General features: G+C 31.3%; 1 protein-coding gene across 2 annotated transcripts in view; it reads left to right on the forward strand.

Moving 5' to 3' along the window:
- Positions 1-7998: 7998 nt before the first annotated feature.
- Spt5 (Transcription elongation factor subunit Spt5) overlaps positions 7999-15101 on the forward strand; it is a 33116-nt gene continuing 26013 nt past the window's right edge. Inside the window, exons 1-4 of one of the 2 annotated variants that reach the window (XM_043043273.3) lie at positions 7999-8269; positions 9599-9666; positions 13057-13227; positions 14501-14733. In XM_043043273.3, the coding sequence (XP_042899207.1) occupies positions 9601-9666; positions 13057-13227; positions 14501-14733 (470 nt within the window). In that variant the 5' untranslated portion in view covers positions 7999-8269; positions 9599-9600. The remainder of the gene's footprint in view (positions 8270-9598; positions 9667-13056; positions 13228-14500; positions 14734-15101) is intronic. The other variant, XM_043043274.3, reaches the window with a different exon arrangement.

Here is a 15101-nt window from a genome sequence, read left to right on the forward strand (position 1 = left end):
ATATATATATATATATATATATATATATATATATATATATATATATATATATATATATATATATATATATATATATATATATATATATATATATATGTGTGTGTGTGTGAGTATAAAACATTTAAACACATAATGCATTATACTGATTAAGCAACGAAAACTTTTTTTAAAGTCAACAAATTAAAAAGAATTAATTGTTTCTCTGACATTTAAATTTAATTTAGTGTGATAAGTAATTCTTTAAATGTTGAAATGCCCGCGGCCACCCTATCAAAATCCAAATTTGATAATCCGTGACCTTACGAAACACGGATTTTTTCATTCAATATTTATTTACGAAATATTTTGAGACTTTGTATCTAATTTTTTCTTTCTTACGCTGTATATCGTTTGTATTTATTTATAATTTTTTGTTACATTATTAAAGTTTTACACCTTCTATTTAATAATGTAGTTTAACAGGATATTATTGAAAAAAACAAAAAGAAAAATTTGTGCGAAGGTATATTCATTTGCCGACTTCTGCGAATGTACTACGAATGAATCTACGTGTAATTTTTGTTAAATGCGACAATTTAATGTAACTGCCATTGAAATCTGATATCATAAAATAAAATGACAGTTTTTTTAAAAGTTTATTTAACACCATTATTATTAGCTTTTTGGAATGATTTTACACATTGTCATTTTCCTGCGTTTTCTAAATAATTAATATAAACTATATTATTCAATCTGAGCTGTTTAATAAAGTCTTGTGATTTAATAACACAAAGACTAACTAAAAATGAAATGGAACATGGAAGTAAAAGCTATAAAATTATAAATTGTAATTTTTCTAGCACTTAAATGCCAAGGAATAATTGCGAAATGCTGGTTAACTATTATATATTGCTCTCGATATTGTACATTGCTTTCTATATATTAGAGGTACTTTAATAAACGAGTATTTATTTTTTTTAAATATATTATTCCAATCCAAAAGGTTAGAAATTAAAAAAATAATTTCCTATGTGTCGTATTTTCTGAAAATTATCCATATATTCTACTTCGTAAAGAATTCATTTTTTATATATTATTTTGGCTGCTTAAACGCATTATAATTTGCGGTGAACAGATGAATTTTTATTGATATTTTATACTTGAATTTTTGACAATAACGGTGGTTTGTCCTAATCGAAGGGAAGCGATTAACGAAGTTTATGGCTTGTCTTTATTTTGATCTTCATTTAAATCACAGGTTTTGATTTTTAACTTTTAAATGAAGCTTATACTGAAAACTTCTGTATTAGATCAATTTATCAAAATCAAAAAGAGTTTACTTGTATGTATGTAACTGGTTTAATTAAATTACATCTAGATAAAAAATTCCTCAATCACAAAACACCCCCCATGAAAAAACTATACCTACGTGCTTGGACACGGCCTTACTTAGCAGATCGCTTAACCCAAATAAGGCTATAAACAATATCAGGCACTCTATCCCCATCATAGAAAACTCGTGGGTCAATTGGAAAATAGCAATTTATGCAAATAAATCATCTCTACTCATTTTGAGAAAATCTCGCAAGAAAAAGATCATTAACAGCAATATTCTCATCTTCAAGGAGGCTATCCCAGTTGTTAATAGGGCAACCTACCTTGGGCAAACTCTCACTCATAACTTGAAGTGGAACGCCCACATTTCCAGCATCACTGCTAAGGCCGAGGGTGCGTTCTTTGCACTAAAACCCATCTTAAACCACACCTCAAAACTAGCCCTCAGGACCAAAAGGACTTTGTTTCTACAATGCATTAGGCCAATCTTGAGCTACACTGCCCCGGCATGGAGTGCCCTTTCGAAATCCCAAAAGCGTAAACTAGAAACAGCCCAAAATAAAATGTTAAGGAGAATTACGGGAGCCCCCCGTAGGCTCAGAATAAGCGACATCAGAAAAGATCTGAACATTGACTCATTTGAGGAACACACGGTTAAACTCTGCATCTCTTTCTTCAATGATGCGCGTAAATGCACTACGTGTAACTACAACCAAATTTTTGACTTCGAGCTCATTAGGGAAAACAGCCAATACAGCCCGGCAACTGTTTTTTTTTATCTATCAGACGCAGTTTTATCTAAAAGATTTAACTAGCAAATAATTTCAACTATCCTTTCTCCTCAAATCAAAGTCCCTGTCTGTGCACCCGTGAAGCCCGCAAGGGGGGAGGCGAGGCAGGCAGGTGACCGAGATTATCTCTCTATAAATACCTGTATATATCTCATTCTATCCTTATTGTACTCATTATCATGTCTTATATTGTCTTTACCCATTTGCTTGCTTTTTAAATTTTGTATACCCCTCTGATTGGAGCCACGGCTATGTACCAAGGGTCGCATTCATTTCATCGACAATCACTTCATCGACACGCCATTTCATCGACACCACTTCATCGACAGACCATTTCATCGACTAGGTCATTTCGTCGACAGGCCGTTTCGTCGACAGGCCATATCGTCGACAGGGTCATTTCGTCGACAGGGTCATTTCGTCGACAGGGTCATTTCGTCGACAGGGTCATTTCGTCAACAGGGTCATTTCGTCGACAGGATCATTTCGTCGACAGGGTCATTTCATCGACAAGGTCATTTCGTCGACAAGCCATTTCGTCGACAGGGTTATTTCATCGACAAATCATTTCGTCGACAGGGTAGTTTTGTCAACAGGGTCATTTCATCGACAGGGTCATTTTGTCGAAAGGGTCATTTCGTCGATAGGATCATTTCGTTGACATGGTCATTTCGTCCACAGGACCATATCTTTGGCAAGGTTATTACATCGACAGGGTCATTTCATCGACATGATCGTTTCATCGACAGGGTTATTTCATCGACAAATCATTTCGTCGACAGGGTCATTTTGTCGACAGGGTCATTTCGTCGACAGGGTCATTTCATTGACATGGTCATTTCGTCCACAGGATCATATCTTTGGCGAGGTTATTACATCGGCATGGTCATTTCGTCGGCAAGGTCATTTCGTCAACAGGGGTCATTTCTTCGACAATATTAAGAAAAGATTATTTTGTAGGGAAAGTCATGCGTAATTTTGAGACTAGTTTTATGATTTTTTTACATTAGACGTTATGCCCCTTGCACTTCTTTGTAATTTAGTATATTTATGATTAAATTTTTTAAACCTAGCCTGGTGCAAAATCTTAATAGTATGATGAAGTTGCCGGAAAAAAAGCATTTTATTTGAAAATTGCCCACTCCTCTATTCACATCACATTGCAAAAACGAAACATTAATTGTATTTTACACATTTAAGTTGTATATTACACAATTTTTTCCTAGTAATATTTAACACATTTATTTCTAGGATTAGTTTTTAATGTACATTATTGTAGATTATCGTCGCAAAAGCAATTACAATAACTATTGTGAACGATTCTTGATGTAGGGAGTGAATGACGGGTGAAATTGGGAAGGAAAAAAGACGGTATATAATGAATCTGTGAGATAATGAATCCATGTGGTCGATAGGTAATTTCAATGACAAGGTCTTTTCGCTAACAGGCCATTTCAGTTGCAAAAATTTTCTGTCGATAATACTTATATAATGTTCCCCCGCAATGAGTAAAACACATTAATACAGTTTAAAATATTTTCAAAAAAAAAAAAGTTGCTATGATAACAATGGTGATGTTTACAAAGAATTCAATCCGAAAAACCCAAAACTTTTAGATAGTTAGCCAGTAACATTACTTCTTGTTTTATCAAAAATTTATATATCCCCGGTGTTTAGATATTTATTTTTTTCAAGCTCAGTTGATTTTTTTTTCATATGCAAGTAATCGTTAATTTTGTTACTACTGACATATTAATTAAATTTTCGTACATAACATTTCAATATTTATATATTTTCTTTTTAAAAAAAAGATCGACATAGGAAGAAAACAAACTAAGTTGTATGAGTGGCTATTACGAAGGTTGGTGAGAAAAATCTTGGGGAAAATATGCATGTAGGGAAAAATAAAACGAAAATCCAACTTAGAAAACATATTGGGAAATAATGTTGATAAAAAATTTTGTTCTAACCCTCTTCCTCGTGTCTTTGTCAGCTATGCTGCTGAAGAGGGAAGTTTCTGACAATTCTTGTGAAATTTAAATGAAATATTATTTGAAACAAAAATCTTGTTTTCGCCTTTCCAGTTTATTTTATTTCTTATTTAATTAATTATTTATAACGTTTTGGTGTTTAATAGTTTAATATGTATTTTATCCTATATGCTCCCCAAACATTTACAAGTTCTTTTACCTTATAAAATAAACTTCGTTAATGTAAAAAAAAAAAAAAAGAAAAAACTCACAATGACTCCACATCCTCGGTATGCGATGCAATCGAAATGATATAAAAAATGGTTCCAAAGCAGAGGAGGGGAGGAAACCTGTCTAATTGGTTTTTATGATCTAAAACATTTGGGGAAAAAAAGCAATTTATTACTATATAACCAATAAATTGACCTTTGAGTTTATAATTCAGGAGAGTTATCCATATGCATCTGATTTTATTCTCATTAATGTTTTATTAAAATACGTTCAGCAAACTTGTTTTTTTACTCAAATATTAAAATGTTTTTCTTTTCGATTTGCTAGAGAATAAAAATTTATTTAAGTAAATAAACTATGCACAGAGAGTATATATTTTAAAGGCCAGCACTAAGGAAAGTCCTTTAAAAAGTGTAATCGGAAATGGAAATGTTTTTAAATATCATGTTTGATATGTGTTCTGAAAAAGAAATGTGAATTTTTGTTACCAAAACGAAAAAAGTGGAATTTTGAATAATGATAGAATATTTTGAAAATTTTGCCCTTGTGGTTTTTGCTATGCGTGAAAATTTTTATAAATTTTTTTCTCATTTGTAGTCTACTGAACAAACTTGATATTTTAAATATGTATGCATTTTTTATTTTCATTTTTTCTGCATTTTAGTTTTGAGCCTCCTGGCTTGTTCAGGCCAAAAATAATCAAAATTTTGATTGGCGAGAAGTCGTGCTAATAGTGATCAGTAAGCGTTTGAAAATTGTGTCTTCATCATGTACAGAAAATCAGTTAAAAATTTCAGCAATTATACTAGTAAAAAATTGGTCAAATTTTAATTGCAAGATTTTTTTTTTTTGTAGAGTAAGAGTTATTTATTCTTACGTTTAAATTCCAGGTTTGACTTTTTGTTAATTTTCTTTTAAACAAAATGTGTCTAATTTAAATCCTGCAAATAAAAAATGAATTAATTCATCATTTACTTACTACTATTATTATTCTTATTAAATTATACTATTATTATTCAATTATAATAATAGTATAATTCAAAAATAGTATAATTTGATAGTATTAGATTAGAATTTAATAATTAATACTATTATTAAATTCATTATTCATAGAAAAAACACATTTTGTGAAGAGCGAACACTAACACGCTTGCAAAGTTACGCCTGTGCTTCTAAACATTTTTGGTAAGGTGATAAATTAATATTGTGGGAACTATAGTGGGATAAATATTTAATAACACTTTAAATATTGTGGGAATCTATAACCCCTTCAGTAAATACCTAAACATCAAGTTTGCGTTCCTATTGTTCTTCGAAATCTCTAATGGTAGTAATGAAATTAAGACTCAGTTCAATTGTTCGAATAAGCATATTCCTGTCCTAATCTTAAAGATGCTGAACAAAAAGTTTAAAATTGCAATTAAAGTAAACATTAAGAAATTACTTTTCCATCATAAAAAACCTAGAATTTTTTTTTTCTACTTATGCAGATATAATAATTAGGTGTATGATTATTTTCATTTCTATGAGAATTCGACTGAAGTCTATGTTTTCGTTAAAATTTGTGTAAAAATGTTGAAAATTTTTACAGCAATAAATTTAGCTTTCCCCTCCTTGAAATAGTGTCTAAATTTTCATTATAATATATTTTTATTACTTTTAATTCTAAAATTATATTTTATTAATTTTATTTGATATTAAAAACAATTTGATTGCTAACGTCACACTATATTAACTGTTGACTACGGTCCGGATGTCATGCTTGGTAATGTTCTGAAGACAATCCTTACCTATCCTGAAAATAAGTGTCGAGCTATTACGATTTAGATATAGAAAAGAAGATTTCAATACATCAACCGTTTAAACGCTTCTCAACTACCTATTAATTAATTTAAAAAGCGAACTTCTTTTAGTGCAATTGGAACAATACACAGCCATAAAGAATTTTACTTTAGTATGAAAATTAAATAATTTCTTTTTTCTAATTAATAATGGAAATATTTAGATTAAATCTCTAAAATAGTTTCAGAATTACGCATGACACTATCAACGAAATGACCTGTCGACGAAATGATCCTGTCGACGAAATGATCCTGTCGACGAAATGACCCTGTCAATGAAAAGACCTTGTCGACAAAATGACTTGTCGACGAACTGACCCTGTCGACGAAATGACTTGTCGACGAAAAGACCCTGTCGACGAAATTACTTGTCGACGAAATGGCCCTGTCGACGAAATGACCCTGTCGACGAAATGACCCTATCGACGAAATGACCCTGTCGACGAAATGGCCTGTCGACGAAACATCCCTGTCGAAGAAACGGCCTGTCGACGAAATGACCTAGTCGATGAAATGGCCTGTCGACGAAATGACCTAGTCGATGAAATGGCCTGTCGATGAAGTGGTGTCGATGAACTGGCCTGTCGATGAAGCGATTGTTGATGAAATGAACCAGACCCAATCCCTATTAGCTCACTTGAAATTATGATTGCATTTAATCATGTTGTAATCATATATATCACAATTAACTTGAATTTAGGATTACTTGTAATTGTTAGATTATGATAACTTGTAGTTATGGTTTCTTGTAATCTTACTTTACGATTACAGGTAGCTTGCAATCCCGTGGCTTGATTATTTGTAATTCTGATTATCTGTAAGAAATTTTTGTTGTGATTATAAGTAATCATAACTACTTGTAATGAGAAATAATAATTATTTGTCTCTGTGATTACTTGTAATCATAATCATTACAAGTAGTTAATTACTAAGCAATCATTATCTATGATTAATTACACTTGTAATCGATTACTGTAATCAAAGCTCAACTTGTGATGAAAATGACATAATGCTTGCATTTTTCGCATGGTTATTCAAGATTTTATTCAGAAATATTAGTCGTGACTAATGAATTTATTCATCAATCATTATTCAAAAATTTGCATAATTATCGCATGATGAATAAATTAGCATATGAATAATCAATCAGAATAAATTTATTCTGACTAAATTTAGTCACGAATAAAATTTCCGTGAATGATGCCTATCACTGATAGGCAGTATTATTTCAGAATACGATTGCTGCACCTCCGATCACGCTCGAGAAAATATGAGAACCTGCTTGAGAAAATCAACACTCATTTTTTCTAAACACCTACCAATCACGTCTCCTTTTCTCTCGACGGCAATTGGAGGTGGGGTAGCCACTTTCGGTGTGAATCCTTCTTTACTTGTTTTGAAACATTCATATGTCCCGCAGTGGACTGATCGTTAAGACACGGTTCCCAGCAGATCACCGAAGTCAAGCATCACTGGCTACGGTCAGTGTGCGGGTGGGTGACCACTTGAATCAGCCTGCGTAGGGATCGAGGGTGTGCGGTATTGGTCCTCGTTAAGCTGTTCTACCGAAAAGTGCTTGATTTCGGGTGCAGGTCGTCGGGCTACCGAAGCGGGGGTGCCATCCCCTCTGCAGAGGATCAAAATTGTGATGGCATGTCTTCGGATCATCCTCCGGGATGTTTCCCAGACCGTCGCCAATAGCCCATTGTGCAGCTCTAGTGCGACGTAAATGAACAGCAAAACCCAGAACATAACGATCATATTGATTTCACGAAACATTCATGCGTGAATTATATACAGTAAAAATGATCCTACTTGTTGCTCATAAAAGTAAACATTTGGAATCTGTAAGCTAGAAGACACTTTACCATCTCAACTCTACTCGGTTTTTTTGCGCCGAAGCAAAACACGTAAAAACAACTACTAGCGCAAGCAACATAATAGTGAACTGAAACAGTTATTTTCAATTAGTATACTTTTGTTTGTGAATTCTTACAGTTGTTAGATTTTATTTGTGCATCAAATACAGGTGCTGGTGAAACAAGCATTACTCGAGGTATAAGTATATAACTGAAAAGTCTATTGTTTGTTGAAATCTCCAGCCGACCATTTAGATTGACAGGTATTTCATAAAGCTTTCTATAGTTTGAATTTCCTGTTCTTTTTCTCTCTATTTAAAGCTGTTGTTTCAGTTACGTTACATGTTTCAAGCTGTTTAAATTGACCAATATGATCTGAAGAATACTTTCATTTTGTGAAAATACAGTTAGGTTAAGAATGTAGTCTTGATACTCAACAAATCTTTGCATAATAAGCTGCAAATTTTACATTACTCTATAATGAGTATGAAATAATTTATTTTGAGCCTGAACGAAAGATTTTTTAATAGTCCTTTCCTCTAAATATTCCTTTTGTGATTGCATCGGTAATGGATAATTAATCAATTACAATCGATAATTATATCTGCTGGTATTTCAAACAGAAATTTAATGGTATATTTAGTAATAACCACGTGAAACTTTATATGACATGTATTTCTCTAAATGCCTAAAAGATATAAAATATTCAAAATGGCCTAAGTCTGTTGGAGTTGGAAAAAATTTATGACAATAAATATATTAAATCTTTTCCCTTCACAATTTTAGAAGCAGAATAGGAAGATCTACCTGCTTAAACCATTTCATTATGTACTCATGTCACTTTTTTTAATTACATTTAAATAATAATAACTAGAAGCTTTTCTTATTTTAAATTAGTGAGCATTATATTGAAAAGAAAAGTTTCACTTCATACTCTTGCATTTTAAAGCATAATTGGTTACAATAGATCATGTGATGAGTGACATCAGGCATTCCAATAACCTCCTTGTGTCCTTTGAAAAAGGGGTAGAAGAACAAAAAATTCTATATGGCAGTTAGGAAAAGGCAGCAAATTTTTCGGAACGTTTACTGCTCTCCCTGTGTAGTTACTAAAAATTAACAAAAGAAAAAAAAATTATGTCAAAAAGTCTAATTCATCTGTAGAAAGTCTTTTAGCATTTATTCAGCTATTAGAGAACTTTTTGAAAAGCGAGCAATTAAATGAAATCATGCACTCTCTCTAGTCAGATGTTTAAGCCTCTAAATTTATTTGCCACGCCTCTTGTTGCTACAGCCATTTTGAGCTTTGTGACATATCCTATGATTCAAATTTTCATTTAAGATAAGGCAAACTAAGAGCCAAATTCACCTTATTAGGGTGGTTTTTTTTTAATCATTATATTAGTTTTTGTTAACTTAAATTAACTTTTCTACTTGTTAAGACAATTTTATGTTATAAACTATGCTTTGAATTAAAAAAAAGATGAAATAAATTAATAAAATGTTGTCATATAAAAAAGAATAATTGTATGTTAATATTTTACTGTTGACTTTATTATCCCAATCTGAGGCTATTGATTGTTATGTTTTAGCAATGTCTGACAGTGAAGCGAGCAATTATTCCGGGAATGAAAGTGAAGCTGAAGAACAAGAAAGTGAAGTAAGTTAGTTTACATTCTGTCTAATATTTAATACTTTGTTAAAAACCTGTCTTTAAAGCTTTTATTAAAATTGCTTATAATGATATTAAGTGAACCTTATAAACAAAAATTAGTACAGTGGAAAGTCGTGTATCTGGAATCGGTGGGACTTTTGGAAGTCCAGATATTAGATTTTTTTCCGTATAATAGACCCCAAAGGTAAACAAAGCTTAAAACGATTTGAATCTAAGAAGCAAAAAATAAATAAACTTTTCTTTTCTGGGCAATAATGTTTTAGTATTAGAATGATATCTAATCAATCAAAAACAAAATATTAGAAAATAATAATTATTGCTTAAAATATAGAAAACGAAAAAAAAATTTGACAGTTATCAAAACATTTATTGCTCTCTCCACCATTTTGAACTAAAAGGAATCAAGCAAGAAGGGGAAATTCCGGTCATTCATTAAGGTGAGAAGGTGGAGAAGAAAATTCATTTCCTCCTTCAAGTTGAGGGCGGGGCAGTGACAAATTCTTATCTTCTCTCCCATCATTGGCCATCAATAAAGCATAAAGGCTCAGCATGCTGATTGGGTTCTCTTTATTTTTTCTTGTGTGACTGAAAGTGACTCCCCCTCCACTTTAACATTTGATATGTTTACCCTTTTTCAGAGTATTTCTTCTTCCCTTGGCACTCTAATAAAATAGTTCCAGGAAATGCCTTTTTTACTAGGAAAGAAGGGGGGGGGGACTCAGGTGTGCTCTTTTGAAAACAAATCTCCCCCCTTTCCTGCATTCCTGAGGAGGAGCATCACTCCACGGTCTTGGGAGGTCTTCTTTTCCCCTTTCTGTTGATTTATGGTTTCAATGCATGAATCACTAGAAGCTGGATAAAGGGAAAAACGCTTGTCCAAAGACTTTTTTTTTAAGAGAGGAGAAGAGAATAGATGTTTATTTTGATTAGGGATGTAACGAATATTCGGCCACTATTCGGTATTCGGTCCTTTTGCCACTATTCGGTATTCGGTCCTTTTGCCGAATATTCGGCCTAGCCGAATACTGAAGTAATTCGGCCGAATAATTAAGTTATTCAAATTAAGTAAATTTTTTAAATGATTTTAAAAAATTGACATATAAGTTTTTAGTTTTCTGGGTTTTAATAATTCTTCTGGCAAAAAAAGGGGAAAAAAATTAAAAAAATACATTTAACAGTAGTAATGAGTTGTTTTAAATAAAATATATAAATTACAAGTATAATTAGTTAAAATATGCTCTTATTAATCATTTAGATTTTTGAAAGCTTTATTGTTGTCATCAAGGTATTTAAAATATTACAAAAAATACATCAAGTTGTTAATTTTTTTTTTAAATATAGAAAGTTTAAAAAAGCAAATTTGTTAATATTTATTTAATTTTTAATTTAAAATTTGGAAATTATTTAATTACAAATTTAAAATTTCAAAAGTGAAACTTTTTAAAAAGTTCTTATTTTTCTGGGTTTTAATAATTTTTCTAACAAAAAAAGTTAAGAATACATTTAACAGTAGTAATGAGTTCTTATTTTAAATAAAATAGCATATAAATTACAAGCATAACTAAAATATGCTATTATTAATTATTTAGATTTATAAAAGCCATATTGCCTTGTTATTGGCATCAAGATATTTAAATTAATAAAAAAAATAAATCAAGTTGTTAAAAAAATTTTAAATATACAAAGACTAAAAAAGTAATTTTGTTAATATTTATTTCATTTTTAATTTAAAATTTGAAAATTACTTTAATTACAAAATTACAATCGAAAGAGAAATTTTTAAAAAGCAAGTATTCAGCCTAAAATTTGGCCGAGTATTCGCTATTTGGACCCATCACTATTCGTTACATCACTAATTTTGATTGTTAAAAAGTGTCCGGGAAAGGGACGTTACACTGTCACCCTTTCGCGACGGGAAGCACGCTAACCGCTGAGGCCGACAGTCTTTCTCACGTGTGTCTCTCCAGGGCCGGAGGGTTTTTTGCTGTTAAGCCTAATTCCATGAAATTACCGAAATATCAACCTGTTGTTAAATATTGTTTTGTAGAGTATTTAAATGACATATGCTTTATATATATTTCTATAGATACTTTATTTACCTAAGTTATTTCTTGCTCAAATATATATTTTACACATTTTATTTTCATTGTGTACTTATCATTTAATAACATTTAACATTACACATCTGAAAACTAAATATATGACTTAAAGTTCTTTTTTCGTTTGAAAAATTTTAAAACAGGGATCTAGAAGATCTAACTATCCACTAAAAACTAAACCGAAAATCGAAAGTAGCGAGACAAAAAAACCTCCCCTGTTTACTGTAAACAAATACCACGTGCAAATTTAAAGAGCCGTCATAAAACATTCCTTCCCCCTAAAAACCGAGTGAATGTACTCTCATCTTGAGTAGAAGGTCAAATCTACATGTCTCTGAAACCATATGGACATACAATGCCATCTTACGGAAGAAATGTTATTTTTTAAAACGTTCCAAAACGCTGGCACAAATGAGTGACAGCCGGGGGTGAACGAGAAAACGCTCTGGCACGCGGGTGTGTCGGCCGGGAAGTGAGCGCGTTTCTTGCTGGCGCGAAAGAGGGTTAATTAAAAAAAAAAACTCATGACTGAATAATTTAATTGAAGTAGTATAAGAAAAAAAAAAAAAACTAGCACATAAGGTCTAAACATCTGCTGTGCTACTGAAATTTTCAGTAGAAATATGTATCCACTCTGTGCTGTTGTGCCTAAATGTGATTGTGATAAAAATTTCTCCTTTTATTATATGATTGTTAATTACGTTATTTATTATTTTTTTGAACTCTTTTATTTTGAACTTAGTTAAGAGCGCATCTTTGAGAAATTGGTCTTAATTTAAAATGTGTATTCCCATCCTTTGAATGATATTTATTTATTATTTGAATGATATAGTTAAAGGAGCAAGGCTATGTACATTTTATGTAGCCTTGCTCATTGTTTCAAAATATGATTCGCTAGCTATGTACTAGCTCTTAAACATGCATTTTTATTATCGTATATGCTTATTTTGAATTATGTCCGAAATAAAAAGTCTAAGAAAATTTTATATCATAAGGTTACGTAATAATTCATCATGGTCATTCGCACTACAGCTTGGGGTAGACCTTGACCTTCTCTAGAACATTTTGCCATGTTTCCAGTTCAATACCCCGATTGTTCTAAAATCTGCATCTTTCTACATTTACTTTATTGGATGGATTTTATATACTTTATTGGATCTATATTTACTTAATTGGATGTACTAAATAATTGTTACGAATATATATTAGTTAACTATTTTGAATTCCTGTAAGTAGTGCTCTGAATTTTAAATTATGATATTAATCTTTTCTACAGGGTGAACAAGATGATGCTAAAAGCGCACAAGGCTCAGATGCTGAAAGTGATGCTGGCAGTCAAGTGAATGAAGACGAGGCTGAAGAAGTTACTGAAGCTGAGGCTGCTGCAGAAGAAGAAGAGCAAGAGGAGGAACCGGAAGGTGAAGATTTAGATGAAGAAGATGAAGAGGTAAATGATATAGAATGTAACTAGTAAAGAGTATCTGATTTTAGTAGTGTAATTAAAAAGTTGTTTGAATTCTCAGAAACTTTTCAACCAATTTTGCTCAAATTTACATTTTGCCATTTGAAATTACATTCGTTAAATGATAAAAATTATAGATCTTGCGAGTAGATAAACAAATTTCATGCAAAAATTAGTAAGTAAGCCAATAGTTTCAGTCTACGTAATTTAGAAACTGACGGTCTGTGTGGCTGTAAATATTTTTTTTTTAAATTTCGGGACTAATTTTTCATTATAAATCTTAATTATAGGTTGTGTCAAGATGAAATCAATGTTTTCAAATGAAATTGGTTGAATGACTAATGATGACAGTTGTCACAAGTTTATCCCTAATAAATGCCTTTGAGTTTTCTGTGATACTTGTTTTATCCTGCCTTTAGTGTATTGTTATTTTAAATGATCTAATCAGCATTTATGGATGTGCACTTATGAAAGAGAAGTTTATATTTTGTAATTATGTTCCCTTGAATTTGACGTTATAAGGATAGCTGATTTGAAATTCTTTTGTAAAATTATTAATACAGTTTTATTATTTTCATCTTAAGAGATATATCTTTCATGCACAGTCTGGTTTATAACGATTCTTGGTTTAACAAGAGCCTGGACTTGATGAAAAAATCGGAAAAGACTGCGCTTGTCATAAGAAGTAAATATTACAGTTCATTCGCATTCGTTATAAGTGAGTTCTACTATATATATTAAAAAGGAGAGATTTTTAATGAGGCTTGTTTTTTTTTTCTTTTCTTTTGAGGGTGGTAGCAATCAGAAATTTAGAAGTCTTGGTTCCTAGGTCTTTTGCTCTCTAAAGTCGTGTGGCAAGATTGTACATAAATTATTATTTTAATGAATTTTAAATTGGCTTAAAAAAAATAATTTTATCTGAAATGTATTGGTATGCTTGATTAATCTAATTGAGATATTTAGTTGATTTGTACTGAATATAGGGACTTACATGAACTTAATTGTAAAAGTATTCACAGTTAAATACTTTTTTTTTCTTCTTATATATATACAGATTTTCATTTAAGTTAGGCATAGCAAGTAATAATTAAATTTTTGTTAAATTTGAATGATGTGGGATTTTACCTGAGTCCGAAGAAGTTTCATTATATTTAAGAATGTTTCTGATCTTTTAGGTTCATTAATAAAACAATTAATTCTGTTTTCAACAAATCTCTAGCTTAAAGAAAAGTGTACAATTCATTGATAATTTCTCTAGGATGAAGAGGACGAGGATGATGAAGATGATGATGACAGAGATCGTAAGAAGCGCAAGAAAAAGAAATCACGTTATGGAGATTTCATTTTAGATGAAGCAGAAGTAGATGATGAAGTTGAAGAAGATGAAGAGTGGGAGGAGGGAGCTGAAGACATTATTGACCGTACTCGACCAACAGAAGAAGGTACATCTCGGGACATTGATAGTCATCGACGATTACAGATGATGTGGACGTAAGTATTATCTGATATAAAACTTCAAAGGGATTTAGAAATTATCCATAATTTTTTTTTGTTGCTGTTAATGCTATCTATAAAATAAATAATATCTATAAATCTGTAAAGTGCTTAGAAAATTGCTTACAAATTATTAGGTATTGTTCTCTTTATGATCCACTATACTCATCATGAAATCATAGATTTGAAATTCGGGTTATGAAGTCAAAGTTTGTCAATTATGCTGTGCACTGTTTAGTACAATCTATTACTGTAACCCAGTGTTGCCAGGTGCCGATAACCGTTCACCCTCCAGATAGCGTTGTAAAATCCCCTAAAATTTTTTTAAAAAACCCCAAAATTTTTAACTTAATGTATAAGTATTA

This window comes from Parasteatoda tepidariorum, chromosome 5, assembly GCF_982258835.1.
Source record: "Parasteatoda tepidariorum strain Cologne lab strain chromosome 5, Ptep-v5.0, whole genome shotgun sequence".
Lineage (NCBI taxonomy): Eukaryota > Metazoa > Arthropoda > Arachnida > Araneae > Theridiidae > Parasteatoda > Parasteatoda tepidariorum.